General features: G+C 48.0%; 1 protein-coding gene across 1 annotated transcript in view; it reads left to right on the top strand.

The window, feature by feature from the left end:
• Positions 1 to 22,610, top strand: part of cradd (CARD and death domain containing adaptor protein) — a 43,468-nt gene extending 20,858 nt beyond the window's left edge. The window contains exon 2 of the mRNA XM_086009913.1: positions 20,633 to 22,610. Coding sequence (XP_085866039.1) covers positions 20,633 to 20,943 — 311 coding nt within the window. The 3' untranslated portion in view covers positions 20,944 to 22,610. The remainder of the gene's footprint in view (positions 1 to 20,632) is intronic.
• The last annotated feature ends 977 nt before the right edge of the window (positions 22,611 to 23,587 follow it).

The following is a 23,587-nucleotide window of genomic DNA, read 5'->3' as shown; positions in this document are numbered from 1 at the left end:
AGAGTGAGAGTTAGAGTGAGAGTGAGTGAGAGTCAGAGTGAGTGAGAGTGAGAGGGAGAGAGAGAGTCAGAGTGAGAGTCAGAGTGAGAGTGAGTGAGTTAGAGTGAGTGCGAGTCAGAGTGAGAGTTTGAGTGAGAGTTTGAGTGAGAGTGAGAGTTAGATTGAGAGTGAGTCAGAGTGAGAGTCAGGGTGAGAGTGAGAGTGAGAGAGTTAGAGTGAGAGTTAGAGTGAGAGTGAGAGTGAGAGAGTGAGAGTGAAAGTTACAGTGAGAGAGAGAGTGAGAGTGAGAGTGAGAGTGAGAGTCAGAGTGAGTCAGAGTGAGAGTCAGGCTGAGAGTGAGAGTCAGAGTCAGAGTCAGAGTGAGAGTGAGAGTGAGAGTGAGAATCAGAGTGAGAGTGAGAGTGAGAGTCAGAGTGAGAGTCAGAGTCAGAGTGAGAGTGAGAGTCAGAGTCAGAGTGAGAGTCAGAGTGAGAGTCAGAGTGAGAGTCAGAGTGAGAGTTAGAGTGAGAGTCAGAGTCAGAGTGAGAGTGAGTCAGAGTGAGAGCGAGAGTGAGTCAGTGAGAGTCAGAGTCAGAGTGAGAGTTAGAGTCAGAGTGAGTGAGAGTGAGAGTTAGAGTGAGAGAGTCAGAGTGAGAGTGAGAGTGAGAGTCAGAGAGAGTCAGTGAGAGTCAGAGTCAGAGTGAGAGAGTGAGAGTCAGAGAGAGTGAGTGTCAGAGTCAGAGTGAGAGTCAGAGTCAGAGTGAGAGTGTGAGAGTGAGAGTCAGAGTGAGTCAGAGTGAGTCAGAGGGAGAGTGAGTCAGAGTGAGAGTGAGTCAGAGTGAGAGTGAGAGTGAGAGTCAGAGTGAGTCAGAGTGAGTCAGAGTGAGAGTGAGTCAGAGTGAGAGTCAGAGTGAGTAAGAGTGAGAGCGAGAGTGAGAGTGAGAGTGAGTCAGAGTGTGAGAGTGAGAGTGAGTTAGAGTGAGAGTGAGTGAGAGTGAGAGTTAGAGTGAGAGTCAGTGTGAGAGTGAGAGTCAGAGTGAGAGTGAGAGAGCGAGAGTGAGAGTCAGAGTCAGAGTTAGAGTGAGAGTGAGAGTTAGAGTGAGAGTGAGAGTCTGAGCCAGAGTGAGAGTGAGTCAGAGTCAGAGTGAGTGAGTCAGAGTGAGAGTGAGTCAGAGTGAGAGTGAGTTAGAGTGACAGTGAGTCAGAGTGAGAGTGAGTTAGAGTGAGAGTGAGTCAGAGTGAGAGTGAGTTAGAGTGAGAGTGAGTCAGAGTGAGAGTGAGTTAGAGTGAGAGTGAGTGTGAGAGTGAGTCAGAGTGAGAGTGAGTGAGAGAGTGAGTGAGAGTGAGTCAGAGTGAGAGTGAGTTAGAGTGAGAGTGAGTCAGAGTCAGAGTCAGAGTGAGTGAGAGTGAGAGTGAGAGTGAGTCAGAGTGAGAGTGAGAGTCAGAGTGAGTCAGAGTGAGAGTGAGTCAGAGTGAGTCAGAGTGAGAGTGAGAGTGAGAGTGTGTGAGAGTGAGTCAGAGTCAGTCAGAGTGAGAGTGAGTCAGAGTGAGTGTGAGTCAGTGAGTGAGAGTGAGAGTGAGTCAGAGTGAGTGTGAGAGTGAGAGTGAGTCAGAGTGAGAGTGAGTGAGAGTGAGTCAGAGTGAGAGTCAGAGTGAGTGAGAGTGAGATAGAGTGAGAGTGAGAGTGAGAGTGTGAGAGTGAGTCAGAGTGAGAGTCAGAGTCAGAGTGAGTCAGAGTCAGAGTGAGTGAGAGTGAGAGCGAGAGTGAGTCAGAGTGAGAGTGTGAGAGTCAGTGAGTGTGAGCGAGAGTCAGAGTGTGAGTCAGAGTCAGAGTGAGAGTGAGAGTCAGAGTGAGTGAGAGTGAGAGTGAGAGTTAGAGTGAGAGAGTCAGAGTGAGAGTGAGTGAGAGTGAGAGTCAGTGAGAGTCAGAGTCAGAGTGAGAGTGAGAGTGAGAGTGAGTGAGAGTGAGAGTTAGAGCGAGAGCGAGAATTAGAGTGAGTCAGAGTGAGAGTGAGAGTGAGAGTCAGAGTGATTCAGAGTGAAAGTGAGTCAGAGTGAGAGTGAGAGTGTGTGAGAGAGTCAGAGTGAGAGTGAGTCAGAGTGAGAGTGAGTGAGTCAGAGTGAGTGTGAGTGTGAGTCAGTGAGTGAGAGTGAGAGTAAGTCAGTCAGAGTGAGAGTGAGTTAGAGTGAGAGTGAGCCAGAGTGAGAGTGAGAGTGAGTCAGAGTGAGTGTGAGAGTGAATCAGAGTGAGTGAGAGTGAGAGTGAGTCAGAGTGAGAGAGAGTGAGTGTGAGAGTGAGTCAGAGTGAGAGTGAGAGTGAGTCAGAGTGAGAGTCAGAGTGAGTGAGAGTGAGATAGAGTGAGAGTTAGAGTGAGTCAGAGTGAGAGTGAGTCAGAGTCAGAGTGAGAGTGAGTCAGAGTGAGAGTGAGAGTGATTCAGAGTGAGTGAGAGTGAGTGAGAGTGAGAGTGAGAGTGAGTCAGTGAGAGTGAGTGAGAGTGAGTTAGAGTGAGAGTGAGTTAGAGTGAGAGTGAGAGAGTGAGTCAGAGTCAGAGTGAGAGTGAGAGAGTGAGAGTGAGTCAGAGTGAGAGTCAGAGTCAGAGTGAGTTTGAGTGAGAGTTAGAGCGAGAGTGAGTCAGAGTGAGAGTGAGAGTGAGAGTGAGTGAGAGTGAGTCAGAGTGAGAGTCAGAGTGAGAGTGAGTCAGAGTGAGAGTCAGAGTGAGAGTGAGTCAGTGAGAGCGAGAGTGAGTCAGAGTGAGTGAGTCAGAGTGAGAGTGAGAGAGTGAGAGTGAGAGTCAGAGTGAGTGTGAGTGAGAGTGAGAGTCAGAGTGAGAGTCAGAGTGAGAGTTAGAGTGAGAGAGTCAGAGTGAGAGTGAGTGAGAGTCAGAGTGAGAGAGTGAGAGTCAGTCAGAGTGAGAGTGAGAGTGAGTCAGAGTGAGAGTCAGAGTGAGTGAGAGTGAGTCGAGTGAGTGAGAGTGAGTTAGAGTGAGAGTGAGTCAGAGTCAGAGAGAGTGAGTGAGAGTGAGAGTGTGTCAGAGTGAGAGTTAGAGTGAGAGTGAGAGTGAGAGTGAGAGTCAGAGTCAGAGTCAGAGTGAGTGTGAGTGAGAGTGTCAGAGTGAGAGTTAGTCAGAGTGAGAGTGAGAGTGAGAGTGAGTCAGAGTGAGAGTGAGTGAGAGTGAGTCAGAGTGAGAGTGAGAGAGAGTGAGAGTGAGTCAGAGTGAGAGTGAGTCAGAGTGAGTCAGAGTGAGAGTCAGAGTGAGAGAAAGTGAGAGTGAGAGTGAGTGAGAGTGAGAGTCAGAGTGAGTGAGAGTGAGTCAGAGTGAGAGAGAGTGAGAGTGAGTCAGAGTGAGAGTGAGTGAGAGTGAGTCAGAGTGAGAGTCAGAATGAGAGTCAGAGTGAGAGAGAGTGAGAGTGAGAGTGAGTGAGAGTGAGAGTCAGAGTGAGTGAGAGTGAGTCAGAGTCAGAGTGAGAGAGAGTGAGTCAGAGTGAGAGTGAGAGAGAGTCAGAGTGAGAGAGAGTGAGAGTGAGTCAGAGTCAGAGTGAGGCAGAGTGAGAGTGAGTCAGAGTGAGAGTGAGTCAGAGTGAGAGTGAGTTAGAGTGAGAGTGAGTCAGAATCAGAGTGAGAGTGAGTTAGAGTGAGAGTGAGTCAGAGTGAGAGTGAGAGTGAGTCAGAGTGAGTGAGAGTGAATCAGATTCAGAGTGAGAGTGAGTCAGAGTGAGATTGAGAGTGAGTCAGAGTGAGAGTCAGAGTGAGTGAGAGTGAGATTGAGTGAGAGTTAGAGTGAGAGTGAGTCAGAGTGAGAGCGAGAGTGAGTCAGAGTGTGAGTGAGTCAGAGTCAGAGTGAGTCAGAGTCAGAGTGAGTGAGAGTGAGTCAGAGTGAGTGTGAGTGAGAGTGAGAGTGAGTCAGAGTCAGAGTGAGTGTGAGTGAGAGTGAGTCAGAGTGAGTGTGAGTGAGTCAGAGTGAGAGTCAGAGTGAGAGTGAGAGTGAGTGAGAGTGAGAGTCAGAGTGAGTGTGAGTGAGTCAGAGTGAGAGTCAGAGTCAGAGTGAGTGTGAGTGAGAGTGAGAGTGAGAGTGGGAGTCAGAGTGAGAGTCAGAGTGAGAGTGAGAGTCAGAGTGAGTCAGAGTGAGTGAGAGTGAGAGTGTGTGAGAGTGAGTCAGAGTGAGAGTGAGTCAGAGTGAGTGAGAGTGAGAGTGAGTCAGAGTGAGAGTGAGTGAGAGTGAGTCAGAGTGAGTGTGAGAGTGAGTCAGAGTGAGAGTGAGTGAGAGTCAGAGTGAGAGTGAGTGAGTGTGAGAGTGAGTCAGTGAGAGTGGGAGTGAGTGAGAGTGAGAGTTAGAGAGCGAGAGTCAGAGTGAGTGAGAGTGAGAGTGAGTCAGAGTGAGAGTTAGAGTGAGAGTGAGAGTGAGTCAGAGTGAGTGTGAGTGAGAGTTAGAGTGAGAGTGAGTCAGAGCGAGAGTGAATCAGAGTGAGAGTGAGTGAGTTAGAGTGAGAGTGAGAGAGTGAGTGAGTTAGAGTGAGAGTCAGAGTCAGAGTGAGTGAGAGTGAGAGTGAGTCAGAGTGAGTCAGAGTGAGAGTGAGTCAGAGTGAGAGTGAGTCAGAGTGAGTCAGAGTCAGAGTGAGTGAGAGTGAGAGTGAGTCAGAGTGAGTCAGAGTCAGAGTGAGAGTGAGTCTGAGTGAGAGTGAGAGCGAGAGTGAGAGTGAGTCAGAGTGTGAGAGTGAGAGTGAGTTAGAGTGAGAGTCAGAGTCAGTGAGAGTTAGAGTGAGAGTTAGAGTGAGAGTGAGAGTGAGAGTCAGAGTGAGAGTGAGAGTTAGAGTGAGAGTGAGAGTTAGAGTGAGAGTTAGAGTGAGTGTGAGAGTTAGAGTGAGAGTTAGAGTGAGAGTGAGAGTCTGAGCCAGAGTCAGAGTGAGAGTGAGAGAGAGAATGAGAGTGAGAGTTAGAGTGAGAGTGAGAGTGAGAGCCAGAGCCAGAGTCAGAGTTAGAGTTAGAGTCAGAGTTAGCGAGCCTCCCCCAACCCCAAACCAACCTTCCCATTAGACCCTGACCCCGACTCCGACCTCAACCTCACCCCCCAGACCCCAACTCCACCCACAGCACCTGAACCCCGACCCCCCCCTCCCGACCCTGACCCCACTCAATGGAACTGAATATCAAGCGTTGCGTAGAACAGGCCACTGATCCAATTCCGCCCATTTTTGCCACCACCCGAGATGAAATTCTTGTGTTTCCATAAACATCAGCTCATCCAAAACTCCGCTTCCCGTCTCCTAGCCACCTGCATGTCCCGCTCACCCGTCACCCCTGTGTTCCCTGACCCACCTTATCACCCAGACCCCACAACGCCTCAATTTAAAACTCTCCTCGTGTTTAAATACCTTCATGACCGAACCCCTCCCTATCTCTGGAAACTTCTCCAACCCTTCGCTCCCCACAAACTCTCCATCCCTCTGACTCCAGCACCTCCCTCCCCTCGCCATACCTTCAGCTGCCTAGACTCTAAGCTCTGAAATTCCCTTGTTACAGACCTCAACCTCTCCACCTCCTATCCTAAAACCAAGCTTTTGGTCATCCCTCCTAATAATTCCTTCTTTGGCTCGAGGTCAGTTATTTTGATTTCCCCTCTGGAACGGCGTTGGGGCTTTTATCTATTTAAAGACTCTGTATGCAAGGTGTGTAAATGATAACTTTTCTTCTCGAAGCTTTTGACTGATCAGGAAGTCCATCCTGCAAGTAGTTTGGCTTGGATGAAGCAATTTGATAAAGTGTGGGAGAAGTGTTGTTGTGTGCTTGCTAATGGTTTTCTGCATGCACTGGGCCACCTGCTAACAATGTGTGCTATATAATCAAGTGATAAAACTCGAGCATTACTTACAACTCCCAAGCTTTTGCCAAAAACGAAAGACTTGGATTTCTATCATGTCTTTCACCACCTCAGGACGTCCCAAAGCTCTTTACACCCAATGAAGTACTATTGAAGTGTAGTCACTGTTGTAATGTGGGAAACACAGCAGCCAATTTGCGCACAGCAAGCTCCCACAAACAGCAATGTGATAATGACCAGATAATCTGTTTTAGTGATGTTGGTTGAGTGAAAAATATTGGCCAGGACACTGGGGATAACTCCCCTTCTCTTCTTCGATATAGTGCCATGGGATCTTTTATGTCCACCTGAGAGAGCAGGCAGGGCCTCGGTTTAACGTCTCATCCGAAAGACGGCACCTCTGACGTTGGGGGTTGGGGGCGGGGGGTGGTTCTGGGGCAGAAAGAACAAACGGGAAGCAGATAGCAATGAGGGTGAACAGGGTAAAAGAGACAAATGGAAATCCTGTCAGAGAGGAAAGCAGAACTTCTTCAAGGTGGGCATTCCTGGAAGAGAATTGGCAGTGAATTAAAACTGATCTTTGTGTTTAAATTCTTTCATGCCTTGCCCATCCTTATCTTTGTAACCTCCTCCAGCCCCACAACCCCTCTTTCCCCCCCCCCCCAAACGAGCCCACTCTCTGGGATACACTCCCTAAACCTCGCTCCCCTCCCTCAAGACCCGTCTTAAAGCCCATCTCTTTTGGTCACCTTTCCTAATCTCTCGTTTGCCTTACGCTCCTGTGAAGCACCTTGGGACGTTTTATTTTCTACATTAAAGGCACTATATAAATGCAAATTGTTGTTGTTGAATATGAATTTAGACTTTGAGACTTGCAAACTCCAGCTAATGTCTGGCACCAATACATTTTCTGTGTGTTAAAATCCGAGTGTTTTATTATTTTATCACCGTACATAGTGCTGTTGTGAGAAGTTGAACTGTGGTGGAAATATGTCGTTTAATATGCTCATCTTGCTGTTTCACTGGACGTTTTAGCCACAAACTCTAGTCAGGCCTGAAGTGGAAGTGGTTTCAGTAGTTTGGCTATCTCACTTTCTGTGTATTGTGGTTCTAAGTAAGCTTCCTTGGGGGTCTAATGAAGGAATAGAAACACATGCCGTCTAGTGATGCCTCACATTGTTCTGATATTTCCTGTTGAAATAGCGTTTGCTTTTATCCAACAAAGGGGGCACAGGGATGGCTTAAGGCCTTTCAGAAGCTGGCACAGGTGGGTTGAGCTAAATAGCGTTCTTCTGTGCCCTGAAATGCTGTGGTTCTATATTACTTACCCACACAGTTTTATTAATCTTGTCATAATTGTCGAAAAAGAACATTTTGTTCGAGATCTGTTTTTAAACTTCCCACGAGAAGCTCGAAGTCCACTCACTCCCAGTGTATCCTTTGATGTGCAGAAGCTTCTGTTGGTACCTGATCAATGAAGACCCTTTAAATACCCCACTGGGGCAACGTCCCAGTGGGATTGGCTTGTTAATACCTCTGAGCCTGCTGACTGATGGAATACCAGAATACATCACTCGGTTCCTTCCCCACCATATCCAGTGGCACGTTTAGTTTCTGCTATATCCTCAAAGGTTTTCTGCTTGTACTGTCTAGCGGTTGCCAACTTTCCAGGATTGGCCTGGAGTCTCCAGGAATTAAATATTAATCTCCAGGACACGGCTGCCAGTAATGTGTCAGTTTCCACATGTACGCTGACAATACCCAGCTTTACCTCACCACCACCTCTCTCGACCCTCTCCACAGTCTCTGATTTGTCCCACTGCTTGTCCGACATCCAGTACTGGATGAGCAGAAATTTCCTCCAACTAAATATTGGGGATAACAACAGAAAATGCTGGAAAAACTCAGCAGGCCAGGCAACATCCGTGGAGAGAAATTAGAGTCGACGTTTCGGGTCGAAACCCTTTTTCAAAACTGGAAAGGAAATAAAATAGATCGAAGGCAGGGCTGCGATAGAACAAAAGAAGTAAAGCAGCCCTGCCTTCGATCTATTTCATTTCCTTTCCAGTTTGAAAAAGGGTTTCGACCCGAAACATTGACTCTAATTTCTCTCTCCACGGATGTTGCCTGGCCTGCTGAGTTTTTCCAGCATTTTCTGTTGTTATTTCGGATTTCCAGCATCCGCAGTGTTTTGCTATCGTACTAAACATTGGGGAAACTGAAGCCGTTGTCTCCGGTCCCCGCCACAAACTCCGTCCCCTGGCCACCAACTCCATCCCTCTCCCTGGCAACGGTCTGAAGCTGAGCCAGACCATCCGCAACCTTGGTGTTGGTGTCTGACCCCGAGATGAGCTTCCGACCACATATCCGCTCCATCACCAAGACCACCCACTTCCACCTCCGTAACATTGCCCGACTCTGCCCCTGCCTCAGCTCATCTGCTGCTGAAACCTTCATCCATGCCTTTGTTACCTTTCGCCTTGACTATTCCAAAGCTGTCCTGGCCGGCCTCACACCTTCCACCCTCTGTAAACTTGAGCTCATCCAAAACTCTGCTGCCCGAATCTTAACTCGCACCAAGTCCCATTCATCCATCACCCCTGTGCTTGCTGACCTACACTGGCTCCCATCTGACAAAGCCTCAATTTAAAAATCTTCCATCATTGTTTCCAAATCTCTCCATGGCCTCACCCCTCCTTATCTCTGTAATCTCCACCAGCCCCACAACCCTCCGAGATCCCCGCGTTCCTCCAATTCTAGCATCTTGTGCATCCCCGATTTTAATCGCTCCACCATTGGCGGCCGTGCTTTCGCTGCCTTAGCCTTAAACTCTGGAATTCCCTCCCTAAACCTCTCCGCCTCTCTCTCCTCTTTTAAGATGCTCCTTAAAACCTACCTCTTTGACCAAGCTTTTGGTCACCTGTCTGAACATCTCCTTACATGGCTCGGTGTCAATGCCCCTGTGAAGCTCCTTGGGACGTTTTACTGTGTTAAAGACACTATATAAATGCAGGTTGTGGTTGAGGTCGTGTGCTAAAACCTCCAGCAATATATCCTGCCAGAGTTGGCGGCCCGGGTACTGTCATTATTTTAAGCCGTTCTGTATGTAAACAGTTTTGCGTTTTCCTATGTTTATATTGATACATTTGATCATGTTCTCTGGTGGCGTAACAGGAGATAAAAGAAACAGGGATAGATTAGCCCAAATAATCGCTCCTCGTATCGGGGAAAACAATACTAATTCTGAAAATAGTAGCAGTTAGTCGTCAAGGAGCCCAAACCTGTGAGGGCTGGCGGTGGTGGGATAATCGGCAGCTCTGTTAACCAGCCCTTGGTCAAGGAATGAGTCAGGATTAAAAAATGACAAAGCCTTTTGTCCCAAGAGGCCGCAAACAGCAACAAAGGGTCACATGTTCAAGAGCAGTCCGAACAAAGGCGGTTTAGACCTAGGTCAGAAATTAAGACACACACAGTCGGATTACAGCGGGGACTGACCAGACACAGAATAAAATAAGAGTGTATTCGTCCACTATCTTGTTTTTGTGCAATATGGGTTGTGTTATAGAGGAAGTTTAAAAAAAAAACACTGGAATAACTACCTTGTTCCCTCATGTGTGTTCTGCAAAATAAACCACCTCCTTGATTTGGCATTGAGCTCATTCACCAGCGTGTTGAAGAGTTCCATCTACGGGAGGTTTGGAGAAGTGCATGTGAGGGCACGTTTAAAGAACTTGATATCGAGCTCATATGACACGGGGGGGATGTATTGCGACACTCCCCGGGTTACCCTATTGTACAACTAACTATCGGGCAGCGCGGGCAAGCACCGGAGCGTAAGGGACGCAGAGTCCGCTTACGGGAGGGAACCAGGGTGACTGAACCCGAGAAAGAATCCACAGCAGACTCGAGATTTGTAACATTCCCTATTTATCTTGTGACCTTCAAACAACCGCGCATGTCAAAGCTCTTGAGTTGTTTGCTACACTGTACAACACACACCCCGAACAGTCACTGCGGTTTCAGAGCCAAGACTAATATTTAGAATGTGATAGGAGCTCACGATGGAAGTTATTTATTCTGCCTCCCTCTTCCTCAAAAGCTAAATCTCTCCAGGTTCACCAAGTCCTCCTTCACAACTTAGGGGATGTAGCTTTTTAAAGGCTGTGGGAAGACAGAGGCGAGCATTTTGTTTTGCTTGTAAAAGTAACAGTGCTATGTTTCTGAATATTTTGTAAGTACCCTCTTGTTTAACTGCCCTTCAAGGCTGCTTTGGGAGCAGTACGTCTGATCCAGGTTTTTGTAACCTCGCTGGTAACCCTCAGCTGTTTGCTCTCCCAAAGCCATTTTAAGATGGCGTGTTGCATGTGGTATGTGGAAGGTCATTGATGAACGGTTAATTTTGGTACAATAAGCCTTCGATACTGTGATTCACACCGACTATGTCCTTGATTTGTCTTTCGGATGAGACGTTAGACTGAGGTCCTGTCTGCCCTCTCGGGTGGACGTGAAAGGTCCCACGGGACTGTTTTGAAGAAGAGCTGGGGAGTTTCTCCCGGTGTCCTGGACAATATCCTCCACCAACTTCACTTAAAAAAAACAAGAGGATCTGGTCATTATCTAGTTGCTGTTTTTGGAACCTTGCTGTGTGCAAATTAAGCTGCCGTTTGTCTCTACAACAGGGACTACTCTTCAAAAATACTTCGCTGGTTGTTAAGTGCATTGGGATGTCCTGAGGTCACCCCGTTAACAGCAGGCGGGGGCAATCAAAATCAACCCCAAAAGGCTTTACACCCAACAAAGTACTTTTGAACTGTAGTCAGTGTTGTACTGCAGGGAAACACAGCAGCCAATTTGTCTACAAGCAGCAATGTGACGATGACCAAATAATCTGTTTTTTTTAGTGATGTTGGTTGAGGGATAAATGTTGGCCGGGACACCGGGAAGAACTCCCCTGCCTGCTCTTCAGATAGTACCATGGGATCTTTTACGTCCTCTTCAGAGAACAGACGGGGCCTCGGTTTAACATCTCATCTGAAAGACGGCACCTCCGACAGTGCAGCACTCCCTCAGCACTGCACTGGAGTGTTGGCCTGGATTCTGTGTTCACGTCCCTGGACTGGGACCTGAACCCGCAACCTTCTGACTCAGAGGCGAGGGTGCCACCCACTGAGCCAAGGCTGACCTCACATACCCAGGAACTGCTAAAGGCTGTGAATGCCACATCACCTGCCCCCTCATACAAACGTGGGCTTCCTTTATTTGATTAATTACCAGATCAAGGAATCGGACCTGCTTCCTCACAGCCAGACTGACTCCATTCTCAGCTGAGGGTCTTATGAGGGAAAATAATTCCATTTTAAGCTTTGTTAGTTCAAAATCATTCAACTCCCCCACATATAATTAGAGTTATGGAAGAAAAATAAAATTCCACAATGTTATAATTTGTAACCAAATGAGCTGAGTTTCCATTTCAGATTCCAGGGCACTACTGAAGTGTTGGGTGTTCTCTCCGAGACTTGGCCAACATTCCTCCCTCAGTTACTGCCACCAAAATTACCAGGCCCAATAGTCCCTGGCTCTGCTGAAATAAATTCCCGCCATGTTAGCCATGTACACCACAGAGTCACACCCTGTCAAAATTACAGAGGCCAGAACAACTGGACTCTACAACCACAGGCCAGTCGAGGTTACTTGACGTTTTACTGCACGTAATGGTAAATAGTTTGGTGTAATTGGCACTTTATTCTTAACTTTAGGGTGTAGAAATTGGACCGCGTTGCGCCCATTTATGGGCCTAAAACGGGCGCAACGAGCGCCAATTTCGGGGACCAAAGTGCATCTGAAATACACCTGACCCGACATTGGGTCGGGCTATTTTTCAGGCGTTGGGCCCCTTACATATGTAAAGATTTTTTAGGCCCATTTGCTGAAATTGAGCTATAACGGAAACTGCCCATGTAAACATGTCACAGTGTAATTACACCCTCTCCCCAGTGGAGGTGCTGCAGCACCTGTACTTTGTGGGGGGGGGGGGAATGGGCCTGGTTGGGGGGTGGGGCAGGGAGAGAAGGTCTAACTGTAGCGTGACACTGTTTACATTCTAAAGTTGGTTGTAGGAATCTATAATGGTGTAGCTGAAAAGAAGTGCGTGTCGAGGTGGGATTTTTAATCTATTGATTCATGGAGGGAGCTCAGGAAACATTTTTAAAAAATTGTTGTGGTGGAGCCAGGAGGAGCAGGACTGTTCCCCCACCCCCCACTGACTCCACAGTATCCCCATCGCCCCCTCTTTCCCCTCCCGGGACTTGTCTTCAAGCTGCTGCCAGCAAGGCAGGCGACACCGTGTTACTATTCTTAAAGATGGGCGAGCTGCCTGTGGAAGCCTGACGGGCCGGCAGCTCTCCAGAATAATATTACTGTGGCCCGAGGCCCAATGTTGGGTGAGCCTCGGCCTCCCTATTGGGGACCCATTTCAGGCCTGAAAACGGGCCAAAAGTGATTCCCTACCCTAGATGCCCCAGTTTACACTCCAGGCCTCGTTACATTGCCAAGTGGGTACGGTACCATAGTGGTTATGTTACTGGACGAGTAATCCAGAGGCCTGGAATAATGACCTGGAAATATGAGTTCAAATCCCACCACAGGCAACTGGGGGAATTTAAATTCAATTAATTAAATAAATTTGGAATTAAAAAGGTACTATCTGTAATGGTGACCATGAAACTACCAGATGGTCGTAAAAACTCATCTGATTCACTAATATCCTTCAGGGAAGGAAATCTGCCATCCTTACCCGGTCTGGCCTATATGTGACTCCAGACCCACAGCAATGTGGTTGACTCTTAACTGCCCTCTGCGGTTCAAGAAGGCGGCTCACCACCACCTGCTCAAGGACAATAAATGCCGGCCTTGCCAGCGACAGCCACATCTCATGAACGAATAAAAAAAAAACTTAAGCGTCATTTAATTCCACAGTGGGACATGCTGCAGCTCTTCAAACTCTAACCCAAAGCCAGAACCTGCTTAAAGTGGACATAAAGCTCTCCGACCAATGCAGTCTGCAGCACCCTCGCCAAGGCTGCGTCTTCAAAGAAAGCTGCCGAGGAATAAGAAGCACGATTGGAAGTGCAAGTCGATACAAGCAGCGGCGGGTAGAATTGAAGATGAGAGCAATTTTATTTAGTGTAACCTAAGTATTTGTACCGCAGTAGCTAAGGATTTGAGGCCGAGTGCCCGGGGGAACGCACTGTCCTGCCCACAGATGAAAACAATTGGGTCGGGCTATGTGTAGCAATCAGTTTGCAAACATGTCATTATAAGTGGCTCAATGTAGTTGTTTGTGGATCTTAATAACCAGGATGAAGATCTTTCAGATTTGACTGCTTTATGCTTTCAAGGAATGGTTGCCATGGGAGACCCCCTGCTTGGCATGTAACAACTAGTTTATAATACTGTTCCTTTTCTGAGTGTAGGCCTAAGAAGTATGGGGCGTAGAGGATGGAAAATGTAACGCACAACACCATTTAAACGGCCTCCTTAGTGGGCAGTTGTTTTCATGGTCAGCTGACGCCACGAGCCTAGAACACTGATGAAGGGCCTTCTATGCTCAGGAACACTGCTTTCTTTTGTTTTGTTAAAAAGAGGTTCCAAATAAAAAATACCTTCCCCGGGGGCGGAGGGGGGAGGAAACACACTTCCAATTTTAAAACATTTTATTCGTTTGACAGCCCAGCTTGAGTATAGTGGCGGCAAGTAGCTCGAGCCAAAGTAGGCCAACCCTTGTAGACTGTAAACCACCGTAAAAGGTTGGAAGAAAGTTTTGTTTCTTGGAGTGCGATTGGCGATGCACAACCAGTCAAGCAAGATATGTATCGTAAAATACACGATGCAGCCCTTTCTGTACTTCGGGCATCTCAGTGTACTAAAGCCTAGTGACTACTGTTAACAACATCGGCAGTCAAATGTTTAACTCTTTCGTACAAAGTTCCCCTCTCTGCTATCTTAGTGGAGATGTTAAATAAATAGCTGGCGGATGACTGATGCGAATGCATTCAGCACTAATGTTGCCAATAGTAATTTTTAGTCTTGCTTAATATTTAAGTAACAAAACATTTGTGATTCTCCTTTGAATTATATCATGCGCATACGGGAATTGGAAAGAAAGACTTGCATTTATATAGCGCCTTTCACGACCTCAGGACATCCCAAAATGCTTCACAGCCATTGAAGTACTTTTGAAACGTAGTCACTGATCCAGCTATGCCGGAGCAGTCTGCTTGATCGGCACCCTTGCCACTGGACTTGATATCCACTTGCTCTATCACTGGCGCACTGTGGCTGCGGTCTGTCCTATCTACAGACTGCACTGCAGCAACTCACCAAGGTTACTTCGAACAACACCTCCCTAACCTGTGACCCCCAGCTCCGAGAAGGACAAGAGAAGCAATGTTGTGTGGCAATACCATCACCGCCAAGTTCTCCAAGTCACACACCATCCTGACACATATCGCCTTTCCTTCCTTCCTAACGCCATCATGGGAGCACCTATACCACAAGGACTGCAGCAGTTCAAGAAGAAGGCCCACCACCACAAGGGCAACTAAGGATGGGCCATAAATGTCGGCCCTGCCAGCGACGCCCACATCCCAAGAATGAATAAATTAAAAAAGGTGTATAAGAGCAGTCGGGGTTGACTTGCACCTCATTTATTTGCCCTGCCTTCCTTTCCCTGACAGAGCGGCCTTAACTCCAAATGCGCGGGGGGGGGGGGGGGGGGATGAAAGGCTCGCACAATGAATCCATGTCCAGGTATTCTGTGGTGCAAACAAATGGTCTGTGACATCAGGTCATTGTTTAAATTCTTTCTTTAGTGGTCATTCGTCCTATTGGACGCCACTGAAATAGAAGTTTACATAGGAAAATCCAAACATGTCTGTTTAGAGCAGGTGTCGGCCAGGGAAAAACCTGCTGCTATAGTCAGGACAATTCCATAGTATTTCAACAATATGAGATTGGATCAACATAAGCATGGTCGTGTTTTACAGATTGGAAAATGTATAAATCGGTCCTCTCTTTACATAGTGAGCCTTTGGCATTCCCGCCTCCGAGTCAGAGGGTGAAGGGTTCAATCCCCACTCCAGACAGTCCCAGCGAGTGGAGACTAGAACATTGCCTCTAAATACTGCGTTAGCATCCAGAGGGGTTCTCGCATCCGGGCGGAGCGAGCCCTGGCTCGGGGGAAGTGTCCCCGCCTCTGAGTCGGAAGGGCTGGGTTCACGCCCCGGCGAGCGGAATGTGGCGCTGATTGACGTCCAGCGGGGTACTTGCGTCCAATGGGTGGATGTGTCACGAAGGGAAAGTCGGGCTCTTTAGCCTTGATTGATGCCTACGTAGGAGAAGGTACTCCGAAGATAATGACCACGAGGAAGGCGACAGGAAACCACATCAGCTACCCTCCCTAGCAAATGAGACTCGAGAATCTCGTGTGTGTAAGCCCTGGGAGCAGAACACGGGCTCTCTTGAATCAGCCCAGATTAGTTTCACAAAGCCTGAAAGTCTGCCAGTCTAGTGCGATTATCAGATCTGGTTTCCAGACTATTGTGAGATGTATCCGCGTGTGATCTCCAAGGAAGAACCTTGCCACACGACGCTTACTGTTTGAGCTTATTCTTGGGAGAACAAGGAGCGGGAGGGAAAGGGAGAGAGAAAAAAACCCCACAGTGAAAGATTGTATTCATAAGGGGTTATGATGGGCGTGATGCGTGATTGATTTTCGTGCTCAGTAAGTGAGGTCTCTCAGTAGTGTGGCTGATCTCGACCTCACTGTGACCTTGAACGCTCGGGGTTGAGGATCTGTTCTGTAGCCTGGTCACATCTGGTGGAAAATACAGTTCTGTCTCGCCTTGCAAACAAAAGCCTAATTGGAGAGACATGCAATTGTGATTGAAACACAGTCTGCTGCTTCAAGTGAAAAAACATATCCCGAAAATCATAATGAAATTCATCTGGATGTTTTATTAACACTGGCAGTGAATCACCATTGTACGGTTTTGAAAAAAGCTTTTACTTGGCAAGTTGAACCGTAAACATAAAACACATTGTTAATTCTGATCCTTCACATTCCTAGACATTTATACGTGCGGGGGGGGGGGGATAAACCTTGTCACTCCAAGTGCACTTTGGGCCATATTTTCCTCTCTTCAATAACTAGAGAAAGAAATGAGTGAAAAGTGGTGTAGTGCAGAGAGAAAACACTAAGGCCTAGAAATTCACTATAGCCCCGTGTGGGGCGCCAGCCTCGCCAGGGCGCCAAAAGTAGCGCCCTGGAAGCAGTCGCGACCGCCCGCCGGAAATTCAGTTGGCGCGCCCCAGAGGGAAGCGCGGCGCTACTGGAGGCACCCCGCATCCCTCTTGGGGCGCTGCAACTGAATAGCGCTGCGCAACGTGCCGCAGCGCCACACGTTGCGGCACGGCACGCTGCGGTACTGCAGGCCTTCCTCCCCTTCTTAAAGGGGCGGGGCCTTCTGCAGCGCGATCGAGGATCGCGAGTGCCGGCAAAAGAGCCCGGCACCGAGGAGAAGTGCTGGGCTCTTGGAACGCAGTCGGCACTCCGCGGGGGGGTTGGGGGGGCTCAGGAGGCCGGGGACGGCAGCGCGGAGAGGTGTTGGCAGGCGGCCAGCAACAAAAATGGCCGCCCCGCACCTCCTTTAATTAGCGCCTCTACCGCCGCAGGTAGGCCCCCCTGAACCGGTCGCACGTAGCGTCCGGCATTAAAGCAGGGGGCGCATCTAAATATCGCGATCGGGGCGTTAGCGGGGCGCTGCGCACACCAATGACATCATCGGTAGCGGCGCAGCACTAACGGCTAGCGCCGCCATTAGCGTCCCGCTGAATGTAGCGGGAGGCGTGGCCAGTAGCTTCCGACCCACTTAGCGCCCTCTTAAGGCGCTAACGGGTGGCGCAGCCCACTGAATTTCTAGGCCTAACAGTTCTGCTTAGTCCCCATCTGGAGTAGTCTGTTCAGTTCTGGGCCCCACACCTCCAGAAGGATATATTGGCCTTGGAGGGGGAGCAGCGCAGATTCACCAGAATGATACCGGGCCTAAAAGGGTTAAATTACGAGGGCAGGTTGCACAGACTAGGCTTGTATTCCCTTGAATATAGAAGATTAAGGGGTGATCTAATTGAGGTATTTAAGATGATTAAAGGATTTGATAGGTTAGAGAGAGAGAAACTATTTCCTTTGGGGGGGGGGGGGGGGGAGTCCAGACCAAGGGGGCATAACATTAAAATTAGAGCCAGGCTGTTCAGGGGTGATGTCAGGAAGCACTTCTTCACACAAAGGGTAGTAGAAATCTGGAACTCTCTCCCCCCAAAAAGCTGTTGAGGCTGGGGGTCAATTGAAAATTTCAAAACTGAGATTGGTAAGATTTTTGTAAGGAATATGGAACCAAGGCGGTTAAATGGAGTTGAGGTGCAGATCAGCCATGGCCTAATTGAATGGCGGAACAGGCTCGAGGGGCTGTTCCTATGTGAGAGTCAAGCCTTTGGTTGCCTCCAGCGACAATCTCCGCACACTTCCTCAGATCTACCTGCCAGGGTGCCCACTTTGAGCCATGTCAAAGGAATCCAGCGCTGCCGTGTTTTCCTCTCATACTGAGAATTTCTCCTTTGGGTACGATGGTTTACTGGTTGTGGGATTGCACTAGCAACCAAGGAGTCATGAATTCAGATCCTGCCATGGCAAATTCTGATATTGAGTTCAGTAAATCTGGTAATTTTAGGGCTGGCACCAGAAAAAATGATCATGGAAGCTGCCGGATTGTCATTAAATATCCAACTGATTCACTGATGTCCTAGGAGTCTGCCTCCTCTACCCAGTCTGGCTTACACATGGCGCCAGTGCACACTATGGGTTGACCACAGTGCCAGCCGTGCCTCAGACTGTCAGGGTTGCTGTCACGGGGCCGTGTAGACACGGGGCCGTGCTATCAAGGCGAGGCTGGTTCTGGACCCAAGTGCAGACAGACGAGGCGAGAAACAGATATGCAATCTTAAATAACTACTTTACTAGAATCACACAGGTAAACAGTGACGAAACATATGAGCTCAAGACAAGCTACCACATAGGCAACCGGCTAGTCAAGATAGGAACTCAAGACAAGCTACCTTGAGGCAACCGGCTTGTCAAGACTGAGCTCAAGACAAGCTACCTCAGGGCAACCGGCTTGTCCAAAACAGAGCACCTAGTCAAGACTGACTCCCTTGTCAGGACTGAGCCCAGAGGGAAGAAACCACAGAACTTAAATACAAACAAAAACAGGTGAAACCAATAAACCAGATGAAAGGCAGTTAAGTAATAAACAGGTAACAATGAACAAAGGGAAACCAACCAGTGAAGGTGCCATCTAGGGGTTACTGAAGGAACTGACCGGCACCCTCACACAGTGGTAGCACTCAGAAGGCAGTGGGTTCAAGCCCCACTCCAGAGACGTCATCACATACTCTAGGCTGATTTCTGCACTGTCGAAGATGCCATCTTTCGGATGAGATGTTAAACCGAGGTCCCATCTGCCCCCTCAGGTGGACGTAAAAGAGCCCATGGCACTATTATGGCGAAGAGTAGGAGAGTTGTCCCCAGTGTCCTGGCCTATAGTTACCCCTCAACCAACATCAATAAAACAGATTATCTGGTCAGTTATTTCATTGCTGTTTGTGGGACCTTGCTGTGCGCAAATTGGCTGCCATGTTTTCTACATTATAGTGACTGCACTTCAAAAGTACTTCATTGGCTGTGAAGCACTTTGGGCCATCCTGAGGTTGTGTAAGGTGCTATAGAAATGCAAGAACATAAGAAATAGGAGCAGGAGTAGGCCATACGGCCCCTCGGGCCTGCTCCGCCATTCAATAGGATCATGGCTGACCTGAACCTAGACTCACGTCCACTTCCCTGCCCTCTCCCCGTAACCCCTAATTCCCTTATCTGCTAGGAAAATGTCTATCTCCATTTTAAATTTACTTAATGTTGCAGCTTCCACAGCTCTCTGGGGTAGCAAATTCCATAGATTTACTACCCTCTGAGTGAAGAAGTTTCTCCTCATCTCAGTTTTGAAAGGGCAGCCCCTTATTCTAAGATTATGCCCCCTAGTTCTAGTCTCACCCATCAGTGGAAACATCCTCACCGCATCCACCCGATCAAGCCCCCTCACAATCTTATATCTTTCGATAAGATCGCCTCTCATTCTTCTGAACTCCAATGAGTAGAGTCCCAACCTACTCAACCTTTCCTCATACGTCAACCCCCTCATCTTTGGAATCAACCGAGTGAACCTTCTCTGAACCGCCTCGAGAGCAAGTATATCTTTTCTTAAATATGGAAACCAAAACTGCACGCAGTATTCCAGGTGTGGCCTCACCAATACCCTGTATAACTGCAGCAAGACTTCCCTGTTTTTATACTCCATCCCCCTTGCAATAAAAGCCAAGATTCCATTGGCCTTCCTGATCACCTGCTGCACCTGCATACTAACTTTTTGTGTTTCATGCACCAGGACCCCCAGATCCCTTTGTACTGTAGCACTTTGCAGTTTCTCTCCATTTAGATAATAACTTGCTCTTTGATTTTTTCTGCCAAAGTGCATAACCTCACACTTTCCAACATTGTATTGCATCTGCCAAATCTCTGCCCACTCACTTAGCCTGCCTATGTCCTTTTGCAGGTTTTTTATGTCCTCCTCACTCACTGCTTTCCCTCCCATCTTTGTATCGTCGGCAAACTTGGATATGTTGCACTCGGTCCCTTCCTCCAAATCGTTAATATAGATTGTGAAGAGTTGGGGTCCCAGCACTGACCCCTGCGGAACACCACTAGTTACTGATTGCCAGCCCGAGAACAAACCATTTATCCCAATTCTTTGTTTTCTGTTAGATAGCCAATCTTCCACCCATACCAGTATATTACCCCCAATCCCGTGATTTTTTATCTTGATCAGTAATCTTTTGTGTGGAACCTTGTCAAATGCCTTTTGGAAGTCCAAATACACTACATCCACTGGTTCCCCTTTATCCACCCTGTATGTTACATCCTCAAAGAATTCGAGCAAATTTGTCAAACATGACTTCCCCTTCGTAAAACCATGCTGACTCTGTCCTATTAAATTATGTTTATCCAAATGCTCTGTTACTGTTTCCTTAATAATGGACTCCAACATTTTGCCAACCACAGATGTTAGGCTAACTGGTCTATAGTTTCCAGCTTTTTGTCTACTTCCCTTCTTAAATAAGGGTGTTACATTAGCAGTTTTCCAATCTGCCGGGACCTTTCCTGAGTCCAGGGAGTTCTGGAAAATGATCAGCAATGCATCCACAATTCCTACCGTCACTTCTCTCAAGACCCTAGGATGTAGGTCATCAGGTCCGGGGGATTTATCCGCCTTAAGTCCCATTATTTTACTGAGTACCATCTCCTTAGTGATTTTAATCGTGTTTAGCCCCTCCCCCCCCCCATTGCCCCCTGTTTGTCCAGTGTTGGGATATTTTTAGTGTCCTCTACTGTAAAGACTGATACAAAATATTTGTTCAGCGTCTTTGCCATCTCCATGTTCCCCGGTCCCATCCTCTAAGGGACCAACGTTCACTTTAGCCACCCTCTTTCTGTTAACGCCCCATGAACAGGAATACAAATGAAAAAGGAATGGGATTGGCCTCGAGTTTTAAATGAAATGCAATGCTGGTAAATTAACGTAGTGTTTCTGGGATCTTGTTAGTGAATCGGATGAAAACGTATGTGAAGAAATGAGTTTGGGGTTAATCGCTGTCTCTTTTTTGTCACTTCCAGATGACTTGCGATCGACTCTTTCAGACCGCATCTTGAACAGTGTGCCGACCGACAAGCAACTAAACCAGCTTTCCAGCCAACTGGGACCAGAGTGGGAGAGAGCTGTGGTCGATCTCGGACTGAAGGCGTCCGACATCTATAGATGTAAAATGAACCACCAATACAATGTACAGGCACAGATCTTGGCAGCCTTTGTCCTGTGGAAGCAGCGACTAGGAAAGCAGGCAACTGTGCAGAGTCTGTGCCACAGTCTTATTTCAGCAGAGGTCGACCCCGCAGTGATGGGTAACACATTTCAGGAAAAGAATTGACTGCCTGAACCTTCAAAGCCACCAAAACCTGGTCACTTTGCGCAACCTGGTATCCACTTTCAAATGCACAAAGACTAAGCGGAGACTTCACCTACTCTTGCCGATCATGAATGAGGAGAGACATTGGGCTGGATTTTCATTGAGGAGTTGGGTAGGAGGCGGGATTACAACTTTCGGGGTTGTAGTCCCACCTCCATCGAGTTCTAGCCAACCCACGCGATTTTGACTTGATTGACCTTGTTGAACCCGCCCAGCGGGCTCAGCAGGCCAATTAAGGGCCACCCGGCAACAGGTGACGTCACAGATTGATATTTCATCTGTCAAGACCTTTTGACAGATGAAATATCAACGTTTAACAGCTGTTTGAAGCTGTCAAACACTGACAATCTGTACTCCAGGTTAATTCCTTCCTCTCAGGATGATTTAGAGATCTCCCTGGAACAGAAAGCTGAATGCTGGAACTTTTGACAGATCGCGGCCATTCTGCTTTCTGTGCCGGTGAGATGAGGGACTCCCGAGACCTGAGGGAAGGAAGGCTGTAAAGGTAAGTAATGTAAGTACAACTTCTTTAAACACTTTACACACACCAAACACACTTACCTCTGCACTCATGCACCCATCACTAACCTGAACACCGGACATCTTGACCCCTCCAAGCCCTTCATCCCGACGGCCCGCCTCGCTAACTTGGCGTGGTTTGGAGCCGTCGGGAATCCCACACTTCAACAATGAAAATAGGGATTAGGCTAAAAACTGCCTGTTAACTACCTGTTTACAGGCAGTTAATTGGCACTAATCCTTTTCCTGCCTCGGGGAGGTGGGTCCCAGTGCGGGTCGGGTACCCGCCTCCTTTGAAACTGGCTTGGGGGCGGGATGGGGTCGGGACCCCCGATTTCGAGATTTTAACCCCCCACACGCCTCCAATCCCGCCTCCACGGCCCAATGAAAATCCTGCCCATTATTTTGAGAGAGAGCAACAGTTCAGGGTGTAGGGAAAAGGCACAATCTTTTTACAGTGTCATTTCATACTTTTTGGTGCACTCTTATTTTCTAACCACTACTGTTGAAACTGTACGAAGTAGAAATAATCAAAGGTAGCTTTTGCCCAATTTTGCAAGTATTGTATAAATTTCTCCCAGGCTCCATTTCATACAGTATTTCTAGTTGAACATCTTTTAGCAAGATTCATGTGACAGAGGTGAGCTTGCATGCGCATTTGTAGGTGAACCAGTTCTTATTAAGACAACAGTAGAAAAACAGATGGCCAATGGAACATAACATTTTATAAAATCCCAAATCATGGGTGCCTTTAAGGGGAAGCTAGATAAGTACAGGAGGGAGAAAGGAATAAAGGTTATGCAGATAGGGTGAGATGAAGAGCGGTGGGAGGAGGCTTGTGTGGAGGATAAACACCGGCACCGACCAGTTGGGCCGAATGGCCTGATCCTGTGCTGTAATTCTGTGTAATTCTGTGTAAAATTGTGCAGGAACAGATTTGATGTTCAAAGCGATAAATATTTTCAAAGTTTTTATATGTGTGTAGTTGAGTGGGATTAGCAAGCTGTGGTTTGGTGCTTGGGCCTGAATCCAGCACATGGGGCTGAGCTGATGTGGTTCTGTACTTGGCAGATTTCCCATGTGAAATAAAGTTGGGAAGTCTCAACCTGGCTCCTATTAGGCGCTGGTTTTGCAACGTATAAATAGTGCACATTGTAATTGAATTCTGAGTATTGTTCATACAGGCCATATGGTTGGCAAAGGTGGTCCTAGCTATGACTCAACTAGCCTCCCGAGACATTCTCTTGGCCTGAATTGAGTGGTGCACCATCTTGGCAGCTAGTGGTGCACCATCTTGGCAGCTAGTGGTGCACCATCTTGGCAGCTAGTGCACCATCTTGGCAGCTAGTGGTGCACCATCTTGGCAGCAAGTGGTGCACCATCTTGGCAGCTTGGCTCCCCTAAGCGTTGCTTTTTACCCCATGCCCAGTCTAACATCATCTTCCTGCACTTCCAACTGTTGCCCACTTTACCTGCTTACTGCCTCCCCTATTGGTTCATCACCTCGAGCTAATTTCTCAAAGGTTCTCTTCATCATCCTCCCACCTCCACGCTTCCTATCCAGTACTCTGAGGCCCATATCTTCTCCTTCCCATCCACCACTCATTCCTTGCCCAGATCCACGAGCTCCTTCTGCCCTAGGGAATCAACTTCAAGATCTTCTGATCCCTCCGCGCTCCCCCCCGCCCCTCATTGTTTTAGTGATGCTTGATTTCCCCTCCCGCCCGCCCCCCCACCCCGGCCCATTACACCGCATTCTTTTCCTTTACATGCTATAACCAGTGTTTATTTCTAAAACAGGTCACTTGCGGTAAAGTATCAACTTGTCCCAGTGACCACCTGGTCTCAGTGGGTCTTTCTGAACGGTCCTAGTGCATGAGACAAGGGAAAGCTGTGTGCTGGGTGGAAACAGATGGCTTGGAGAAGCATGGGGAGGGATAGCTCTGCAGTAATAAAATAAAACAGATACAGAGAGATTCAAGTTGTAGACGTGGATGGATTCAAGCACTTCAGAAACACAGGGAGGGAAAGAACAGATTGAGATGGACTAGCAGCCCAGATAGATGGCTATGAAAGTCTGTGCCAG

Source organism: Somniosus microcephalus, chromosome 17, assembly GCF_052327205.1.
Source record: "Somniosus microcephalus isolate GS21.2 chromosome 17, FLI_Smic_1.0, whole genome shotgun sequence".
NCBI lineage: Eukaryota > Metazoa > Chordata > Chondrichthyes > Squaliformes > Somniosidae > Somniosus > Somniosus microcephalus.
This window is presented reverse-complemented; position numbering and strand designations above follow the sequence as displayed.